General features: G+C 41.8%; 1 protein-coding gene across 1 annotated transcript in view; it reads left to right on the top strand.

Moving 5' to 3' along the window:
* LOC126475258 (lariat debranching enzyme) overlaps window positions 1-22,491 on the top strand; it is an 89,153-nt gene that overhangs the window by 22,389 nt on the left and 44,273 nt on the right. Inside the window, 4 exon segments of the mRNA XM_050102972.1 lie at window positions 3,930-3,970; window positions 3,973-4,013; window positions 4,015-4,221; window positions 21,911-22,011. Coding sequence (XP_049958929.1) covers window positions 3,930-3,970; window positions 3,973-4,013; window positions 4,015-4,221; window positions 21,911-22,011 — 390 coding nt within the window.

The raw sequence follows: 22,491 nt of genomic DNA, 5'->3' as shown, positions 1-22,491 counted from the left end.
CTCTCGCCTGTCTCTTTCTCTCTGCTGTCTCTTTCACTCTGCCTGTCTCTTTCATCGTCGGGACCGGTGTCTCTTGTCTCTTTGCTCTCTGCCTGTCTCTTTCTCTTCCCTCTGCCTGTCCTCTTTCTCTTTCGCTCTGCCTGTCTCTTCTCTTCTCATCTGCCTGTCTCTTTCTCTTTCTCTCTGCCTGTCTCTTTCTCTTTCTCTCTGCCTGTCTCTTTCTCTTTCTCTCTGCCTGTCTCTTTCTCTCTTTCTCTCTGCCTGTCTCTTTCGTCTTTTCTCTCTGCCTGTCTCTTTCTCTTTCTCTCTGGCCTGTCTCTTTCTCGTTTCTCTCTGCCTGTCTCTTTCTCTTTCTCTCTGCTTTCTCTTTCTCTTTCTCTCTGCCTTTCTCTTTCTCTTCTGCCTGTCTCTTTCTCTTTCTCTCTGCCTGTCTCTTTCTCTTTCTCTCTGCCTGTCTCTTCTCTTTCTCTCTGCCTGTCTCTTTCTCTCTGCCTGTCTCTTTCTACTCTTTCTCTCTCTCTTTCTCTCTTTCTCTCTCTCTCAGTCTCTCTCTTTCTCTCCTCTCTTTCTCTCTCTCTCTTTCTCTCGTCTCTCTCTTCTCTCTCTCTTTCTCTCTCTCTTTCTCTCTGCCTGTCTCTTTCTCTGTCTGTCTCTTTCTCTCTCTCTTTCTCTGTCTCTCTTTCTCTCTCTCTTTCTCTCACTGTCCGTCTCTCTCTTTCTCTCACTGTCCGTCTCTCTCTTTCTCTCACTGTCCGTCTCCTCCTCTCTCCTCTCTCTGCCCATCTCTCTCCTCTCTCTCTCTCATCTCTCTCTCTCTCTCTCTCTCTTCTCTCTCTCTCTCTCTCTCTCTCTCTGGCCTCTGCCTCTGCCCATCTCTCTTTCTGCCTCTGCCCATCTCTCTTTCTGCCTCTGCCCATCTCTCTTTCTGCCTCTGCCCATCTCTCTCTCTGCCTGTCTCTCTCTCTTTCTCTCTGCCTGTCTCTCTCTCTCTTTCTCTCTGCCTGTCTCTCTCTCTCTTTCTCTGCATGTCTCTCTCTTCTCTCTGCCTGTCTCTCTCTCTCTCTCTCTCTTTCTCTCTGCCTCTCTCTTTCTCTCTGCCTCTCTCTTTCTCTCTGCCTGTCTCTTTCTCTCTGCCTGTCTCTTTCTCTCTGCCTGTCTCTTACTCTCTGCCTGTCTCTTTCTCTCTGCCTGTCTCTTATCTCTCTGCCTGTCTCTTTTCTCTCTGCCTGCTCTTTCTCTCTGCCTTGTCCTCTTTCTCTCTGCCTGTCTCTTTCTCTCTGCCTGTCTCTTTCTCTCATGCCTGTCTCTTCTCTCTGCCTGTCTCTTTCTCTCTGCCTGTCTCTTTCTCTCTGCCTGTCTCTTTCTCTCTGCCTGTCTCTTTCTCTCTGCCTGTCTCTTTCTCTCTGCCTGTCTCTTTCTCTCTGCCTGTCTCTTTCCTCTTGCCTGTCTCTTTCTCTTTCTCTCTGCCTGTCTCTTTCTCTTTCTCTCTGCCTGTCTCTTTCTCTTTCTTCTCTGCCTGTCTCTTTCTCTTTCTCTCTCCTGCCTGTCTCTTTCTCTTTCTCTCTGCCTGTCTTCTTTCTCTTTCTCTCTGCCTGTCTCTTTCTCTTTCTCTCTGCCTGTCTCTTTCTCTTTCTCTCGCTGCCTGTCTCTTTCTCTTTCTCTCTGCCTCGTCTCTTTCTCTTTCTCTCTGCCTGTCTCTTTCTCTTTCTCTCGGCCTGTCTCTTTCTCTTTCTCTCTGCGCTGTCTCTTTGCTCTTTCTCATCTGCCTGTCTCTTTCTCTTTCTCTCTGCCTGTCTCTTTCTCTTTCTCTCTGCCTGTCTCTTTCTCTTTCTCTCTGCCTGTCTCTTTCTCTTTCTCTCTGCCTGTCTCTTTCTCTTTCTCTCTGCCTGTCTCTTTCTCTTTCTCTCTGCCTGTCTCTTCTCTTTCTCTCTGCCTGTCTCTTTCTCTTTCTCTCTGCCTGTCTCTTTCTCTTTCTCTCTGCCTGTCTCTTTCTCTTTCTCTCTGCTTGTCTGTTATCTCTTTCTCTCTGCCCTGTCTCTTTCTCTTTCTCTCCGCCTGTCTGTTTCTCTTTCTCTTTCTCTCTCTCTTTCTCTCTCTCTTTCTCTCTCTCTCTTTCTCTTTCTCTCTCTTTCTCTCTCTCTTCTTCTCTGCCCTGTCTCTTTCTCTCTCTCTTTCTCTCTGCCTGTCTCTTTCTCTCTCTTTTTCTCTCTGCCTGTCTCTTTCTCTCTCTCTTTCTCTCTGCCTGTCTCTTTCTCTCTACTGTCCGTCTCTCTCTTTCTCTCACTGTCCGTCTCTCTCTTTCTCTCACTGTCCGTCTCCTCCTCTCTCCTCTCTCTGCCCATCACTCCTCCTCTCTCTCTCTCTCTCTCTCTCTCTCTCTCTCTCTCTCTCTCTCTCTCTCTCTCTCTCTGCCATCTCTCCTCTTCTCTCTGTCCATTTTCTCCTCTTTCCATCCCCCCCCCCCCCTCCTTCTTTATCCATCTGATACTCTTTTCTTTCTGTCCATTTTCCCGTTTTTGTCGGTCCTTTTCCTCCCCCATTTGTTCTCTTTCTGTCCAACTCCTCGCATCTCTCTCCACCTGTTTCCTCCTCTCCTCTGTATTTGTCTGTCTTGTCCTCTCCTCTCTATTTGTCTGTCTGTCTCTCCCCGTTCTCTGTACATCTCCTCTCTTACTGTCGTCCCGGCATCTGTCCTCCTCTCCCTCTGTCCATCTGTCTCCTCCTCTTCCCTTTGTCTGTCCATCTCATCCTCTCCCCTCCATGTGTACATCTCCTCCTCTTCCCTTCCTATTTTCCCCCTCTCTTTGTCCATCTCCTCCCCCCCCCCCCCCCCCCCCCACACACACACACCTATGTCCATCACCTCCTTCCCTCTCTCTTCCCCTCCATCTCCTCCTCCCATTTCACTCTTCATGTTATTAATTCTACTCCAATAGGAGGTTACTGGTTCTTATCTCCAGAGTATTTATCTTCATATAGTTAGCAATTTGTTTAGCAAGTATGGTTGAAATTGATCCAGCAGTTTATGAGGAACTTTTTACGGATGTTTGTGCCTTCGTACGCAAATGTCACATATATGTAACATATTTCACACATATTGGACCCTTAATTCAGCTGTATTTGTAGCGAACTTTGCCCTGCAGTTTTGCTTTGGTGCTGCTCAGGTTTATAATGCCATAATCTCCTGAGCCATGTATCATACAATGATGTAATTTTGTAGATATATTTAGTGTCATTTGTGGACACTGTCTGCTAAATGTGTTGTGAATAGAGTTGAAACATAAAAGTAATAAATTGAAATTTTTTTTTCCTTTCACCATTTTGTGGGGTTGTCACAGAGAAAATTTTTTGCAAAGGTTTGAAATTATATGTAATGATAGTTGCAAGTCACAAATTGTGCTCTCATTCTCAAATACTGCCCCGCCCAACCTTTGGTAAGTTGGTGGTCCACAGTAAATGATACATGTAACAAGTTTGGTTGAAATCAGTCCAGTGGTTTCTCTTGCAGTCCACCTTTACATTGTGCTCTGTCCCTTCCGTTATGTCTGAATTGAAGCTTGCATAATGCTTACTGATGTAATGTCTTTAACTTCCGCCTCTCTCTGACACATTACCTTTATTTTTGCATTTCTTCTTCATCATAACGGGTGGGTCCTTCTTACCCTATGGCCTGTGTCCATGAAGAAGGGAACATCTTGTTCTGAAAACAGAGCGCTCTTTTCTGTTTCAAGTGGGTAGTTCATCCCCCAAATGCAGAAACTGGCCAATCTAGTAGTCTCTCTCTGATTTTGATAATTTTCTACTTTCTAAATTCAATTTTCTGTGTTGTAAACTTTTATTAATGTTATGTTTTATAATCACTGAGCATCTGGTTGACAGATCAAAGAGCTTTATTATGAGCCAATAATCAGAAATCACATGTTTCACAGATATTATGCAGGTGAAAAAGTGGCACCTATATTGACTATTTTTATGGTGGTAACCATGAGGCATCTAACCATCTCCAAGAGCTACCGTAATGGAGGGTGGGTAGCTCCAAGCATTTACTACTTAGGTTATGCCAGTGTTGTAAATGTTGCTGGAGTTCGAATAGGTGGTTTGTCTGGCATATATAAAGGTCATGATTATATGAAAGGACATTTTGAGAAACCTCCTTACACTGAAGAGACAAAACGAAGTGTGTACCATATAAGAAACTTAGAAGTTTTTCGCTTAAAACAGGTAAGAATTATCAGGTTTTTTTCTCATCTTTAGTAAGTTTACTCTTGTAAGACTTATTAAGGTACTGTGTGCGAATGTTTGATAGAATTGGGTTATTATCTTTCAAGTAACCTAACTGTGGATTTTAATTTTATCTATTGTTATGAGTAGCTACAAACACACAATGTCTGGAGATGTTTATATGTGAAAGGAAATGTTATCATATAGAATACTTGCACGAGTCAGTAAGTTTTAAATTTTAGAGATTTCTCTAAATAAGCTTAACAATACTTGCCTTCCAGCATGACATTTGCGGTGGGGGGGGGGGGGGGGGGGATGTCTAGATGGTGTGCTGTGCGTGTGGAGTTAGTGCTAAGTCCATCTTTACATGCCCAAATTATTTGCTGAAGAGTCTGTAGGTGAGTAGGTATAGTGATGTGAATCCATTTTTGGTGCGTTTCGTGCTAATCATATAACTACTTTTTCTGAAAAAGATATATTTGTCTATTCTAAATCCAAATACTTAAAAACAACAAGCAATTATTTTGTGCTGTTAATCTGTCTAAATATAGTACAGCCCCACTTTTACTTTCCTGGAATGAACATTTTACTATCATTTACAGTATTATTTATTGCTCCCATTAATTTTCCTTTGTTAACAAGGTTAATTCTCACTAGTGTGTGTTAACATATTATTTACAGTTTTCTCATGGTTTATGCTTTATGAAACAGTGTTAGTAGGGAAAAAAATCTGATATAATTGACATCAAATGGTACTGGCATGTGGTTGGCCTTAAAGCCAAGCAGTATTTACAAATGTTACGCAATTAACTTTCTTGAGCCCTGGATGCTCTTTTTCCCAGTAGATCTGAATCTGTAAAAGTTGGAACAGTTTGCTAGTACTTCGTCCCCGGCCCCTTCCAAGTTGTACTCAGCTTGGTGTCTGATGCGAGTAACTGTTTCTATAGAAGTCTGAAGAAGGTGTGACTCGACATGAACATTTACTTGTTTCTTGTCACCGCCAACCTTAGCTTTAATGCTGTGAGCTGCAAAAAAAGTAGTATGCTGACATTATTGTAGCTGTATTGTTTCAGTCCCAACTTTGCCCTGCGATGATGATCATATGCAAAGGATGTTAACTTTCCAGTATTTGTAACTACCAGTATAATTTTGTTTACAGTTCATATATCCAGTGTGGACAGTGTCATATGCTAGCTAAGGCTGATTGTGTTATTTGTGCCAATGAACCTGTCATTACAGACTGAGGCAAATCAAACTGAATGAGTTGGCGCAGTGGTTAGCACACCAGACTCATGTTCAGGACAGCCAACTCCATTCCCCATGCTTGACGCAATCTGTGCTTGGACTCAGTCTCTAATGACCTCAGTGTCGGCGGGATGTTAAACCCAATCTTCCTTTTGAGGCAAGTCAATATCAATCCACAGCTACTCCCATAACCACCGTGCCAACAGTTAATTTTGACTCCCATAACCACTGTACCAACAGTTAATTGTGTTTATCTCCATCTGTATGATTACTCTAACAATGGAAAATCCAGGATGGAGTGTAACAATACCAGAGAAGGAAAGTTGCTATTCATCATATAGCAGAGATGCTGAGTCGCCATGGGCACAATAAAAAGTTTCACACAATTAAAGCTTTCAGTCGTTAAGGCATTTTTCAGCAGTAGGCGCGCGCGCGCGTGCGCACACACACACACACACACACACACACACACACACACACACACACACGTCTGCAGTCTCAGAGAGCTGACACCACACTGCAAACAGCAGCACCAGTGCATGATGGGAGTGGTGACTGGGTGGGGGTAAGGAGGCTGGGGTGGGGAGGGGGAAGGATAGTATGGTGGGAGTGGCGGACAGTCAAGTGTTGCATTTTAGACGGAGGGCAGGAGAGATGGTGGGGAGGGGGTAAGTAGCAGAAAGAAGAGAATTAAGAGACTGGGTGTGGCAGTGAAATGATGGTTGTGTAGTGCTGGAATGGGAACAGGGAGGGGGCCGGATGGGTGAGGACAGTGACTAACGAAAGTAGAGGCCAGGGGGGCTACAGGAACATAGGATGTATTGCAAGGAAAGTTCCCACCTGCGCAATTCAGAAAAGCAGGTGTTGGTGGGAAGGATCCATATGGCACAGGCTGTGAAGCAGTCATTAAGATGAGGGATATCATGTTTGGCAGCATTTTCAGCAACAGGGTGGTCCACTTGTTTCTTGGCCACAGTTTGTCGGTGGCCATTCATGCGGACAGAGGCTTGTTGGTTGTCATGCCTACATAGATTGTAGCACAGAGATTGCAGCTTAGCTTGTAAATCTCATGACTGGTTTCACAGGTACCGTATTTACTCGAATCTAAGCCGCACTTTTTTTCCGGTTTTTGTAATCCAAAAAAACGCCTGCAGCTTAGAATCGAGTGTAAAGTGGAAGTTCTGAAAAATGTTGGCAGGTGCCGCCACAACTAACTTCTGCCGTCGAATATATGTAGCGCTACAAAGGGATGCTTTGCAGGCACAAAGATAAATACTGGTGCCAAAACCTCTGTGTCAGTAAATAAATTAAAAAAAAAAAATGGTGGAAGACGAGCTTTTTTCTCCGCCCCGAGTTTCGACCACTGCATTTTCATACATTATCCAACGAAGTAAATACAAATTCCGTATTGTTCATCTTCAAATGTAGCAGCATTTCAATGTGCTACGAAAATCCGACTGGCAAGACTGTTTGGGATGTTTGTCAATATGGCCAACTCTATGTTCTGAATTTTTTCCTACCTGTGAGAAGAGAAGGTTATTAATAGGAACTTTTATGAATTGTGAATCACATACAGTGTTCTCTTCACCATAAGAATAATACAAATATAAACATTTTGCCATGTATTCTTTTGTGTTTGCTGCTATCTCATTTAAATCCTGTCTGCCTAATAAACTACGAAACTAGAGTGAGACAACAGCAAACGCGGAAGAATATTCATATCATGTCATGTTTCTATTCGTATTATTCTTATGCCTAATAGTGATTCAGTCAGAAATGAAGCACAGCAATTGACTAGATTTTTAAATCTAAGAAGACTCTTATTTCTGTGCAGAATGTAATGGACTAAAGAGGCATCTGCAAAGATTTTCAAACGGAGAAAAATTTTCGCTAAACTCTTGTTCAGAACATCTTCTATCATACGCAATCTATTATTTGGTTCTTGTTGATCATTATCAAAGAAAGCAGCAGTGTAAGTATCAACGAATAGCTAGCTCTTGCCATTGTTTCACTAATGAGACAATTCCTCTTTTTTTTTTTTTTTAATTGTAAGCTTGGTAGCTCGCAAAAAGCAAGCTGTGCCGCGAGCGGCGACAGGTTATAAACCCTCATTATCAGAATGCGACAAACAATGCATGACACAGTACAGTAATGCATTTTCTGCTTAGAGTGACGTAAACACCTATAACAAAGAGAATGGCACTTATTGGATCAAAGAAACATAAGCAATCAATTCAAACCAGACGACGCAGGTGAAAAAGGAAGGGTACCCGTATAAATACGGACGGGGTGCCTGATGCATAGCAGTGGCTACCTGGTAAAGCTTAACTGCTAAGCTTACGATTCGAACCAAAGTACTATAGCTGTATTGTCATTCATTCGACCTAAATTGTCTCATATTACAATAGACCAACTTTGTTTCTATTTGGAGGTGCGGCCTAAAACTTTTCTCTCCCCTTGAATTTCGAGTCTCAAATTTCAGGTGCGGCTTAGATTCGGGAAATTTTTTTCCCCTTGATTTCGAGTCTCATTTTTCAGGTGCGGCTTAGATTCGAGTAAATATGGTAGCCCTACCTTTGATGGGGTAGGTGATGTTAGTGACTGGACTGGAGTAGGTGGTGGTAGTTGGATGTATGGGACAGGTCTTGCATCTAGGTCTGTTACGGGGGTATGAGCCATGAGGTAAGGGATTTGGAGCAGGGGTTGTGTAAGGATGGACGAGTATATTGTGTTCGGTGGATGGCAGAATACCACAGTAGGAGGGGTGGAAAGTATAGTGGGCAGGACATTTCTCATTTCAGGGCACGACGAGAGGTAATCGAAACCCTGGCGAAGAATGTAATTCACTTGCTCCATTCCCGGATGGTACTGAGTTAAGAGGGGAATGCTCCTCTGTGGCCAGACCGTGGGACTTTGGGAGGTGGTGGGAGACTGGAAAGATAACGGACAGGAGATTTGTTTTTGTACAAGGATGAGAAGATAATTACAGTCAGTGGTGAGAGGGATTGCTCGTCACTGCAGATGCGACAACCACTGGTGGCTACGCTCTACGGAAGGGACTTCTTGGTCAGCAGGTAGGATTGTAAGGCCAGGAGCAGTTTTTAGATGGTGGGCTGCAGTTCCTTTTACAGATGTAAGGTTAGTTTGCATGTTGAGGGATTTGGCGAATGACGTTGAGGCAAGGTTGGAGGTTAAGAAATTCTGGAAAGTTAACAGGGGGTGCTTTGGAGGCAGTGGGGGTGGATCACCGTTGGATGGAGGAGTGAACTGAGTTAGGCAAGGTACAAGGGTTGGTAGCAAAAAAGTGTTTCCACTGTAAGGATCGAGAGAAGGTCTTTAACTAGTCCTGCATGGTTGAATTTGGGAGAGGGGCAAAAGGTGAGGAGGCCTTTGGAAAGGACTGATATTTCTGTGGGACTAAGGCTTCTGGAGGAAAGAGTCATAACTGTGTTTTGGGTCTGTTTAGGTTCTGGGTTCTGTGTGGTGGTGGGAGGGAGTTTTGGAGGGTGGGGTAAATGTAGTAGGTCTGTAAGACAGGGTTTGTCAGCTATGAGGGGGTGTGGTGTAGGTTTGGAGGTGGTTGTAGAAGTGGTGGACAGTGGTACTCCGAGGCGGGAGTAGGAAGTGAGTAGGATGGAGAGCTTTTTCAGGTAGCGTTGTGCATGTTGCTCAAGTTCCTGCAGGGCAAGAGTTTCAATGTGTGTTATGGGTTCCAGGAATTTGGGACTGCATAGCAGGAGAATTTTGCAGATGGAGAGAAGGTACTGCAAGGAGGATTGGGCTTGGTTGATATGGTTTTGCAGGACTATGTTGGTGATGGCTAAGGATTGGCGGAATCTGAACAGGTGGAGGTCATTGTGGAAGGAGGGGTGGCAACCAGAGATGGGTAATTTGATGGTAAGGCCATTAGGGGGGATTTCATGAGCCAAGCAGCAACACAGGAACAGTATGTGGGATTGGGATCTGGCTAGGAATAAGGAAAGTTTTCTGTATTGACGCAGATGGAAGGAGCATGGATCCATGGTGGTGCAAAAAATGCGAAAAATTACGTAAGAAAGTAGAATTACACCTGAAAAATTACGCAAAAATACACCCAAATACGTGTGAAAAGGACGAAGTGGATGCACAAGGTGGGAAAAACGAGATGAAATCTGAGGAAGATGATGATAGTGGACGGTGAAAACTCACTAAAATTTGCGAGAAGTCACAAGGGTCAAAGTAGAAAATAACTAATCAATAATAAATATATGTATATTACTGTGGGCAGCAGGTTTAAGGGTGGATAAGCGTAAGGGGGATGGCAGATGTGACTGGAAGAGGTGGATTTAGTGGAAGCGAACAGGCATAGAATGGGGAAAGTGTGGGGGGTGGGGAGAGGTTCGTAGTTAGAGATGTAAGATCATGTGGCACCGGAAAAGTGTGGGAGATAACATGCAAAAATCTGGGAATTGACACAGGGAGCGTGATCAGTTTGAAGGTATAGGCTTCATTATATCGGCAGGAGTAATGTGGGACCTAAGATGCTGCACCAACAATCAGCATGGTCTTGAGGTCGCGGTACAGTGTGGCTCATAAGTAGAGCGTGCAGTGCGGTTCGTAAGGCAACAAGAGAAACACAGGAAAGAAAAGAAAGAAGGAATGACACTGAGTATAGTGGATGCAAAAGAATGTAGTTACAAAGGAAAACAGTACTGGGTTAGGATCGAAGAAAAGCTGTCAGGCAAAAATCAAACAATGGAAAATCCAGGATGGAATGTAACACCAGAGAAGGGAAGTTGCTACTCACCATATAGCAGAGATGCTGAGTCGCAGTAGGCACAATAAAAAGATTCACACAATTCCTTGCCCCCACCTAGTTGCCGCTCCCATCATGCACTGGTGCTGCTGTTCACAGTGTGGTGTCAGTTCTCTGAGACTGCAGATGTGTGTGCAAGTTGTGTGTGTGTGTGTGTGTGTGTGTGTGTGTGTGTGTGTGTGTGTGTGTGTACTGCTGAAAAAGGCCTTAATGGCCGAAAGCTTTAATTGTGTGAATCTTTTTATTGTGCCCATTGCGACTCAGCATCTCTGCTATATGGTGAGTAGCAACTTTCCTTCTCCGGTATTGTTATATGATTACTCTGAAATTTAAAATTAAGTGCCTGGCAGAGGGTTCAACAAACCACCTTCAAGCTATTCCTCTACTATTCCACTCTCGAACAGCACATAGAAAAAACAAACACTAAAATTCGTCCATGCAAGTTCTAATTTCTCTTATTGCATTAATGGGATCATTTCTCCCTTTGTAAGTGAGTGCTAACAAAATATTTTCGCACTCTGAGGATAAAGTTGGTGATTAAAATTTCATGAGAAGATCGTGCCACAGCAAAAAGGCCTTTATTTTAATGATTGCTTCCCCAAATTCGCATATCAAATGAATGGCACCCTCTTCCCTATATCGCAATAATACAAAATGAGTTGCCCTTCGATGCGCTTCATCACACTGCACAGCAGTACCCCAGAAGACGGCAGATGAGTGTAGTGTAAGAAGGCTCTTTAGTAGACCTGTTGTATTTTCTAAGTTTTCTGCCAGTAAATGACAGTCTTTGGTTTGCTTTCACCATAGCATTATCTGTGTGATTGTTCCAGTTTGTTATTCGTCATTTAATTCTTAAGTATTTAGTTGAATTTAGAGATTTCAAATTTGTGTGATGTATCATGTGACCAAAATTTAGTGGATTCCTTTTATTACTCATGTGGATGACTTAACACATTTACTTATTTAAACTCAGTTGTCACTTTTCGCACCTAGTCTAAATCATTTTGCAATTGGTTTTGATCTTTTGGTGACTGTAAATGACAGCATCATCTGCAACCAATCTAAGAGGCCTGCTAAGATTGTCACCTAAATTGTTCATGTAGAACAGGAACAGTAGAGGGCCTATACCACTTCCTTGGGAACACCAGATATTACTTGTGTCTTACTTGATGACTTTGTCATTTACTGTGAACTGTGACTTTTCTGAGAGAAGACCTCGAATCCAATCTCAAAAGTGGGGTAGTATCCATAGACATGCAATTTTGTTAGAAGTTGCTTGTGAGGAAATGTATCAAAAGCCTTCTGGAAATCTGAAAGTATGGTATCAATATGAGCTTCACTGTCAATCACACTCATTACTTTGTGAGAATAAAGAGCTAGTTGTGTTTCACAAGGATGATATTTTCTGAAGTTTTAGTAAGTGATTTAAGCTGTTTCTCTAAACCAAGCCTATCTACTTCTAAATTACTCATGTTGTTAGTTGTTCTCGATTTGAATTCAGGAATATTTATTTTGTCTCCTTTGCTTAAAGAATGTAGAAAACTGTTTAGTAACTCTGCTTCAGTGGCACTGTCATCAATAACTTCACCATTGTTATTGCGCAGTGAAGGTATTGATCATGTCTTACCACGGGTGTCCTTCACGTATGACCAAAATCACTGTGGGTTTTCTGCCAGATCTCGAGACAGGAGATTTGTTATGGAAACTATTAAAAGCATCTTGTACTGAAGTTCACCAAAATCAAATATGTGTAAAACGTAGCCAATCTTTAGGGTTTTGCATTCTTTTAAAATTGACATGCTTTTTTGTTGCTTCTGCAACAGTGTTCTGACCTGTTCTGTATACCATGGGGGATCAGTACCATCTCTTATTAATTTATTTGGTATATATCTCTAGATAGCAGTCAGTCACATTTCCTTGCCACACCTGGTGCACGCTTGCATAGTCGAATTTGAAGGAGTTGATACTCTTTCATAGCAAGACACCAGGCAAATTTTTATGTACTTTTTTAAACAATGGAAAACCCAGGACGAAATGTAACAATATTTTGAAAAGGATAGTTGCTACTCACCTGCGGAGATACTGAGTCGCAGATAGGCACAACAAAAAGACTGTCACAAATATAGCTTTTGGCCAGTAAGGCCTTCGTCAGAATTATACAGCAAACACACACACACACACACACACACACACACACACACACACAAAGGCAACTCACACACACGACTGCAGTCTCAGGCAACTGAGGCCACACTGCGAGCATCAACACCAATGCATGATGGGAGTCCCTCCGTCTAACGTCCTGACTGCACATAACCGCCCTACCCTCTTTCCCTCTCGTCCCTCCACACTCCCCAAGAGCATGTCACTGTCCACCACAGCTACCGTACTCTCTCACCCCCTCCCCGCCCCAGCCTCCTCATTACCCCCACCCAGTTGCCACTCCCATCATGCACCAGTTCTGCAGCTCGCAGTGTGGCCTCAGTAGTCTGAGACTGCAGTCATATATGTGTGAGTTGTGTTTGCATGAGTGTGTATGTGTGTTTTTGCCTTACTGGCTGAAAACTATATTTGTGACTGTCTTTTTGTTGTGCCTATCTGCGACTCAGCATCTCCACTATATGGTGAGTAGCAACTTTCCGTTTCATAATATTGTTGTATCTACTTTTTTTAAAAATGATATATGTTGTGTTTATTTGTGATGGATTTAGATGTCACGGTATTGAGTCTCACTGCATCTACATCTATATCTATACTCTGCAAACCACCATGAGGTGCATGGCAGAGAGTACGTCCCATTGTACTGATTATTAGAGTTTCTTCCCATTCATGTATGGAGTGAGGGAAGAATGATTGTTTGAGTGCTTCTGTGTGTGCAGTAGTTATTCTAATCTTATCTTCACAATCCCTATGTGGGCAATACCTAGGGGGTTGTAGTGTATTCCTAGAACAATCATTTAAAGCTGTTCTTGAAGTTTTAATAGACTTTCTTTGGATAGTTGACATCCATCTTCGATAATCCATAGAACTGGGCACGGTTTTTTATTCTAGGAATCTATTTTGGATTATAGTTAGAAGAGGGACTAACTCAGCTGCAAACTCAGTATAGAATCTAAATGGGATTCCATTAGGCCCTGGAGCTTTGTTCAATTTTAATGATTTCAGCTGTTTCTCAACACCACTGACACATACTTATTTGTCATCTTTTCAGTGGTACAAGGGTTAAATTGAGGCAGTTCTCCTGGGTTTTCCTTTGTAAAGGGCATTTGAAAACTGGGTTAGACATTTCACTAGGAACAGGACACTAACTTTGGTGCCACTAACCGCCTTCACATATGACCAGAATTTCTTTGGTTTCTGTGAAAAGATCACTTGACAATATTCTGATACAGTATTCATTGAAGGAATTAAGCATTGCTCTCTTTACAGCCAAAGTGTTTCATTCAACATCTCTATCTATAGCCCTACACTTTGTTTCACACCTATTATGCAGTAATCTGTTTCTTTAGAAGTTTCTTTACAGTGACTATATACCATGGAGGTTCCCTCCCATTAAGAACTCTTCTACTGCGTACATTTCTATCCAGCGCATGGTCAACTATTCTTTTAAACTTCAGCCATGGTTCCTCTACACATATTTGCCATGTGCTGAAAATATCAAGTTCCTCATTGAGATATAACACTGCTGATTTTTTTTATCTAGTGTATTGAACATATATATCTTTCTGATTGGCTGAGTTGCCCTTTGTACTTTGGTAATCATTGTTGCCACAACCGCGTCATGGTCACTGATGCCATTTTCGATGTGGACATCTTTAGAGAGATCAGGTCTATTTGTTGCCATTAGATCCAGTATATTTCCATCATGAGTGGGTTTCCTAACCATCTGTTCCAGGTAGTTTTTAGAGAAGGCATTTAGTAAAGTTTCACAGGATGTCTTATCACACCCATTACTAACAAGATTGTAATTTTTGCCAGTTAAATGTTGGATGATTAAAGTCTCCACTGATGATTACAGTACGATGGGGGAACTTATGTATAAGTGAGCTGAGGGTTTTCTCTAATGTTTTTGGTTACATCAAGAGATTAGTGTGATGGGTGATAGGAGAATCCAATTATCATTTTATGCCCACCTCTGATGCTGAGTCTTGCCCAAACAGTCTCGTATGCAGCTTCAATTTCTAGCTCGACGGATTTGAATTTTTTTTCTGCTGCGACAAATACAGTACCTCCATTTCCCATTTGCCTATCCTTTCAATATACATTTCAATTTTCCCCAAAAATCTCACTGCTATCAATTTCAGGTTTCAGCTAGCTTTCTGTACCTATTATTATGCGAGCTTCACTGCTTTTTATGAGCGATTCAAACTCTGGAACTTTGTAGCGAATGCTTCATCAGTTTACCATTAGGATTTTAATACTCTCACCTGTGGGAGGCATTTCTTTCGATCTTTCACTGATACTTCTGGGTGTCCTACAGCTGTCTTTATCTGGATTGTTGGAGAGTTGCCTAATATGAAAAACATTTGTGTGCACCCCACACCCAGTCAGGTACCTGAGTAGCAGCCTCTGATATGTAGTGCACACCTGATCCATTTAGGAGGACCCTACAGTTCTCAACACTATGGCACAAGTCCAGGAAATTGCAGCATAGCTTGTCACTGAACCTTCGAAGTCTCTGATTCAGTCCTTCCACTCGACTCAGAACCAAGGGAGCCATGATCAGTTCTGGGGAGAATGCTGCAAATTGTGAACTTCATTGAAATCCCCTGTACAAAGCTTGTCTTCTCAATATTCTCCGCCAGTTGCTGGAATGACTCAACAATGACAGAGTTCAGATGACAGTCATAATTTGTTCCAACGTGCACCACAATCTACAAGTGGTGGCATGTTGGCTGCTGGAATAGCCTCTTCAACATTTTGAATGAGGCCCCTCAAGCATACACACTGAGTGCGCCTGGTGTTCTTTCCTGTCCCTTGCTGCCGATTCTATATGTTCAAACTGCCGATGATTAATAGACCCTACCTTTTTGTGTTTCTCTCCTCCTGAAACCCTATGAAACAGTTTTTCCCGGAATAGGTGAAGCGAGTGTCACCGGCTCAGTTTCAGTGAAAGACAGCACTTCAGACTTGTTGGTTAGGGAGATTGGTACAACACCCTGTACAGGATGCCTAGCTCTACCATTGACATGTCACTCGCAGTCAAGTAGACTGGTAATGGCGGTTCCTGTGCTTTCTGCAGAGGAGACAGGATCCACGGGAGAGGATAGTACGTGAAGTATCTCTGGTAACTGGTGTCGCAGATGTTCTAAAATTCACGATACATCACAATATACACTGGTACTGATACAATCAATGAAAGATTGAGCAGGAATGATGCAAACAATAGAATATGAATATCTAGAACTTAAAATCAAATCACGATCTTGAACATGCGACCTTGTGGTCACTGATCCTTGTATCCAAAAATGTTCCCTATTTGTCTGGGATTATTTGTTGACAAAAGGTCAAGTATGTTTCCATAACCTTTTATGCTTTGAGTGAGCTTCTAAACTAATTGTTCACAATAGTTTTCTGAGAAAGCATTCAGTATGATTTTGGGCGATAGTTTATGGCTTCCACCAATTAAAAACATGTATTTTCCCCAACATAATGAGGATAGGTTGAAGTCACCACCAAGTAATGTGAATGGGTGAGTTGGATACATACTTGAAATGAGACACAAGTCTCCTTCGAATTGGTCAGCAACTGTATCGTCCGAGGCAGGAGGTCGCTAGAAGGTACCAATTATTAATTTATTTCGGTTGTCAAGTATAACCTCTACTACCTGTACTAACTCACAGGGACTATCTGCTTCAATTTCATTACAAGGAAAACTATTTTTGACAGCAGTAAACACTCCAGCACCAACTGTATTTAATCTACACATTCTGAACACATTTAGGACCTTTGTAAAAATTTCGGCTGAACTTATTGCCAGCTTTCCACTGCTATAACGATTTAAGCTTCAGTGCTTTCTGTTAGTCCTTAGAGCTCTGGTTCTTTTCCCAACACAGTTACGATTTACAACAACAATACTGATTGTTGGTAGGTCTATCTTCCTGTGTTTGTGCTGCACCTTTCTAGACTGATGTCCTTTCTGTAGTTTTCCTGGACACTGTAACTTAAACAAACACCTAGTCCTTTCCACACAGGCCCTGCTACCCATGAAGCCACTTCCTGTTTGTAGTTGACACCTGACCCTATAAGTGGAACCTGGAAACCCACTGCCGGCCGTGGTGGCCTTGTGGTTCTAGGCGCTTCAGTCCGGAACCGCGTGACTGCTATGGTCGCAGGTTCAAATCCTGCTTCGGGCATGGATGTGTGTGATGTCCTTAGGTTAGTTAGGTTTAAGTAGTTCTAAGTTCTAGGGGACTGATGACCTCAGATTTTAAGTCCCATAGTGCTCAGAGCCATTTGAACCATTGTTGGAAACCCACCATCTATGGGCATAAGTCAAGGAATCTGAGCCTACAGTCGCAGATCTGTCTACGCCTCTGATTCAGACCCTCCACTTGGCTCTGTAGCAAAGACCACACTTGGTTCTGTCAAAGATACTGCAGATACTGAGCAAGCATCTTGCAGGCAAGCCTGGCAGTCTTTACCACTTCTGCTAAACACCCAAAACCAGAAAGAATCTCTTCCAGTTCAAAGTGACATACATCGTTAGTACCGATATGAGCCCCACACGCAGTTCGCTGCACCTTGTGCTTCTCATGGCATCCGGAAGCAGCCTCGCCATATCTGGAGGGACTCCCTCTGATACCCCTCCTTGCCAGCCACATCCCAAAGAGGTCCCATCACGTGCATAACATTGCAGCTCCCAAAAACCAGTAATCCCACTCTATGTGAATGCCCATACCTTGCAGGCCAAAAGGCTGCATGTGGAACAGCACGCGTGACTGCATGTGGCTTAGGGACCACAGAGGAGGGATTGATTTAGTGCGGTCGGTACCAGGGGTGGCTTCAGTAGTGGACTGATTGGGAGACACATGGGACTCAGTAGGTGTCCCTCAGATCCCCATATCCAGTGTTTCCAGAGTGATACTCATTGGCAACATCCTCAAGCTGTGGGGTATCATCTCAGTTGTGCGACTGGATTCGTGATTTCCTGTCAGGAACGTCGCAGTTTGTAGTAATAGACAGAAATCATTGAGTAAAACTGAAGTGATATCAGGTGTTCCCCAGGGAAGCGTCCTGGGACCTCTGCTGTTCCTGATTTATATAAATGACCTGGGTGACAATCTGAGCAGTTCTCTTAGGTTGTTCGCAGATGATGCTGTAATTTACCGCCTAGTAAGGTCATCCGAAGACCAGTATCAGTTGCAAAGCGATTTAGAAAAGATTGCTGTATGGTGTGGCAGGTGGCAGTTGACACTAAATAACGAAAAGTGTGAGGTGATCCACATGAGTTCCAAAAGAAATCCATTGGAATTCGATTACTCGATAAATAGTACAATTCTCAAGGCTGTCAATTCAACTAAGTACCTGGGTGTTAAAATTACGAACAACTTCAGTTGGAAAGACCACATAGATAAACCTGTGGGGAAGGTGAGCCAAAGGTTGCGTTTCATTGGCAGGATACTTAGAAAATGCAACAAGTCCACTAAAGAGACAGCATAAACTACACTTGTTCGTCCTCTGTTAGAATATTGCTGCGCGGTGTGGGATCCTTACCAGGTGGGATTGACGGAGGACATCGAAAGGGTGCAAAATGGGCAGCTCATTTCGTATTATCACGTAATAGGGGAGAGAGAGTGGCAGATATTATACGCGAGTTGGGATGGAAGTCATTAAAGCAAAGACGTTTTTTGTCGCGGCGAGAACTATTTACGAAATTTCAGTCACCAACTTTCTCTTCCGAATGCGAAAATATTTTGTTGAGCCCAACCTACATAGGTAGGCATGATCATCAAAATAAAATAAGAGAATTCAGATCTCGAACAGAAAGGTTTAGGTGTTCATTTTTCCCGCGCGCTGTTTGAGAGTGGAGTGGTAGAGAGATAGTATGATAGTGGTTCGATGAACCCTCTTCCAAGCACTTAAATGTGAATTGCAGAGTAGTCATGTAGATGTAGACCGAAAGCAACACAGCCTGGAGCTGTTAGTGAAGTGTCACTAGTTCAGCTCGGATCTGAACACAGTGATCACAGTTCGTATCCACACTAAAAATGGTGGAAATGTACTCTGGGCAGTAACCATACAGATAACTAAGAACTATGTAGAGTTGTTCGTAGCCTTGCATAAGTGATTGTAGTGTTATGTTGTTGGGTGTTTTAAAGGAGCAGACGTTCATTGTGGAAAAAGCATTACATTTAAAAGCTGCTGAAGGGTAACAACATGTCTCACTTCCCTTTTACTAGACCAATGAAAGATGTGCATGTGAAAAACATAACTTTAATTAGTAGCATAAAGAGTATCTACTGCGCCTGGGTTTGTTGGAATTTATGTGTAGATATGTGGAAGAAAAAATGCGGTCACAATGCAGGAAGTGATGACGGATGTGTAATTGTTCTGGCGAGTAAGGGGTCACTTGCTTTGTGCAGTCATGCTCTGGGGGCGGGGGATGCAGTGGACTCCAGAGAAGAAAGGAGCCTGACGACAATGGTCGAGCACTAAAGAAAAATGAATGTTGTTATTCAGTGTCTATGCCATGCTATCTTAAGTTAAGTAAGAACTTAAGGTTTTGGGTCAAGCACTGAAGTATCGTATATGAACATGTTGTCTGAAAAGCTTTGTTAATTATTAGTAGTTGTGAGTTGAGAACTTATTTGTGTTGTGATTTCATAGTGTGTTGTTAAAATGTAGAAACTCTCTTATAGCCTGCACCCCTCTGCAATTGGTTAAGAAATCAGTGGTCAGATACGTGGCACTGCATAACAGGACCACAAGCTGGAAAAGAAGAGAGTGATGAGAAAATTCAGAAAAGAAGACGTGGCATCTTGCAATATATTGATCAATTAAAATCAATTCACAATTGGGGAAACACCTCAAAGGGCTGTGTGGTGTACAACATACCATGAGACAAAGGAAACAATGAAAATGTAAAAACTGTTAGTAAATGACATGGTGGTAGATTACAAGAACATGTTAAGCAGTGTAAACTGAAAGACAACCTCAATATAGATGTAACTGATCCATCCTTCAGCATCCTTTCAAATAAAACACTTTAAATGAAAAAAAAAAAAAAAAATTGCAATAGAGTCAAATACAGTAAAGCTCGCCTCACAGTAATGCTATACACAAATGCTGATGGCTCTAAAATTAAAGTATTTGTGATTGGGAAACTAAAAAAAAAAGTTGTTTCAAAATGTAAAAACATTGCCAATAACAAAGTGTGGATGACAACAGAACTGTTTGAGAAGCAGTTGCATATCATCTGTTTGTTGATTTTTGTCCTGTGCAACAACATCAGCAGCACCAAAAAATTTTTATATTCAGTTAGATTTCCTGCTACCAGACTGCACAAGAAAACTGTGGCCCTTGGGTTTGGGCATTTATCCAGGCCTTCAAAACTTATTGCAGGTAAGCCATTATGCAAAAGGCATTACAATTCGTGGAAGCTGGAAAAAACCCTGCCACCTTTAAATTGTCAATTTCAGATGCTTTGCATTATATTCCCAGGGCATACACAGAGGTTAAAAGTCCACCATCTTCAACTGGATTCAAAAAATGGTATTCATTAACATAGATTAAGGAAATGGATTGACAGCAGTTCTGAGTAATAATGTGCTAAAGTCTTGAGAAACATCACAGTGGTGACGAGACATGGTACCAAATCTGGAAAACCAGTATTGGATAGTAATAAACAAGTCTTAAATGAGTATTTGATGCATATTATGTACATATATGATACATAAATGGCATAAATGCAAAACATTTCCATTTAAAAAGTAACTTCACACCTTTTATATTTTCCCGCATTTTACACACTTATCTGTTTGCAAAACAATTTCTTTTCTATTTATTTGATTAAGCAGTAGTCTGATTTCTTTCCTTTTCCACAGTTTTCTTCTGTTCTATACAACAGTTTAATTAAGCAAGCTAATTAAGTCATACGTGCTGAAAGAATTAAGTTAATGTTGGAGGGTATATCAGGTGTGAGTAATCTTCAATGTTCAACAATTCGTTGCTCTATTGCTACACTTGCCATTTTACCAGCAAAACAAAAACAACAGCTATACACACATGAAGGTCACAACAACACCGATTTGTCTACAGACACCAGAGATGCCTCATTCAACTGAGAAGGCTTCATGCTTCACATTTCACAGCTATTGGTCATTTATCTTTGGCACATGTATACTTACTCAGTGACAGTATCAGTCCCATTATTTTATATACGCACCTCACAAGTGTGTACCTTATAATGCAAATATAATTTTAATGGTGCAGTGAAAATGATGCCTCATTGTTGCAGTTGTTTATATGCTCGGTAGTTTGCCAGTGTTTGTCAAAATTACTGTCACAAGTATATTGTAGTCCCATTTTCATATACTATTCATCAAACTGCCTATTTATGGTTTGTAAAATCATCAATTTGTGCATTCCTTTAATCTTATGTAATGCTGTATTTTACTTTTCTCACATTCACTATTTCAGGGATGGACTTCCTTTAGTATGAGGGAGCAAAAGTGACAGAAGAGCTCCAGCTACAGTTAACACAAGGGGTATTCAATAAGTAGTGCAACTCATTTTATCTCAGAAAATTAGTTTAATAAAGTTTCAATATGTGTCAGCGATATACATAGCCTCAAAGCAGCATCTGTAATGGTGATGTGTTCCAAGCAGAGAGTTGAAATTGAGTTTCTTTTGATTGAAAACCAGAGCTTCTCAGATATTCATAGGCACTTGCAGAATGTGTACAGACACCTGGCAGTGAACAAAATCATGATGAGGCATTGGGCAAGGTGTAGGTCGTCGTCGCAATAAGGTCGACCAATGTGACCGATCACCCTCATGCCAGCCAGCTGTGACTCCTGCAATGTTGGAACATGAGAGTACTCATTTGAGGTGATTGAATCACAATCAAACACCTTGTTGCTCAACTGAATGCCCCAGTTGGTAGTGCTGACACACTCATTCACCTGTTGATATTCAAAGGAGGTATGTGTCCTGTTGGTTCCTTGTCATCTAACTGAAGATTGTAAAGGGCCTCCATCTATTTGGCTCAGTGAAGGATGCACTCCATGGGAAGGAGCATGTGGTTGATGGGGAGGTTACTGCTGCAGCAAGACGTTGTCTCCGACATCAACCAGTAGAGTTGTACCATGCAGGTACACAGGCCCTCCCAGTAAGGTGGTGTAACGCCATCACATTGAATAGAGAATATGTTGAAAAATAGGGTTTTGTAGCCAAAAGAATGGTGAATAATGTGACGTATTGGAATCCTGAATAAAACCATCCTGCTTTCTGTAAAAAGGTGTTGCATTGCTTACTGAATGCCCCTTGCATGTTAGATAACATGTGGTGCATTTATAGCTGCTGATATGTTTTTGTTCTAATTACTTTACACATTATCACATTAATTTATTTTTGGTTAGTTATGAGTCTACATTTGCTAATAGTTTTTCATATTTTCTTATGTGTTGCTCATGTTGTTTGTTTCAGTTGCAGGAACCGATAGATATATTTCTGTCACATGATTGGCCAAGGGGTATTTACCAACATGGTGACACAAAGGAACTCCTTAAACGTAAGCCATTTTTTAGGTAAGATGATTAACATGCTTTCAGAACCTGATACATTTATAATAAGTAAGAGGTGTATTTTCTTCTCCAGGAAGTAAAATGTAGTATTATATAATTATGTTCTATACTTCAGCCATTTAACTAGGACAGTAAAGGGGGAAAAATGTATTTTTGCTGTACTTACAAGTCACCAAAATTATTGGCCATTATTATTAAGGAGATGAAAACTAGAAAAATGTCTTGTATCAATGAAAGCATGACACTTGCAAATGTTTTAGAGCATTCATAATACTGCAAGTGGAAGATCATCTTTTGATGTAATAAATACTGCTCATCTTCGTGAATGCTTTCTTTTCATTTGCAATTAAAAGCCTATTCTACCCATAAGAGAAGAAATATATAGATAATTTAAGGGTCTCTTGTAGTATTTCATCTCATATGAAGAAAAACTGTAGGAGGTTCATGACTGGGACAGACAGGTAAGATGCAGTGAAGTCTTCT

Source organism: Schistocerca serialis, chromosome 4, assembly GCF_023864345.2.
Source record: "Schistocerca serialis cubense isolate TAMUIC-IGC-003099 chromosome 4, iqSchSeri2.2, whole genome shotgun sequence".
NCBI classification, from domain to species: Eukaryota; Metazoa; Arthropoda; class Insecta; order Orthoptera; family Acrididae; genus Schistocerca; species Schistocerca serialis.
This window is presented reverse-complemented; position numbering and strand designations above follow the sequence as displayed.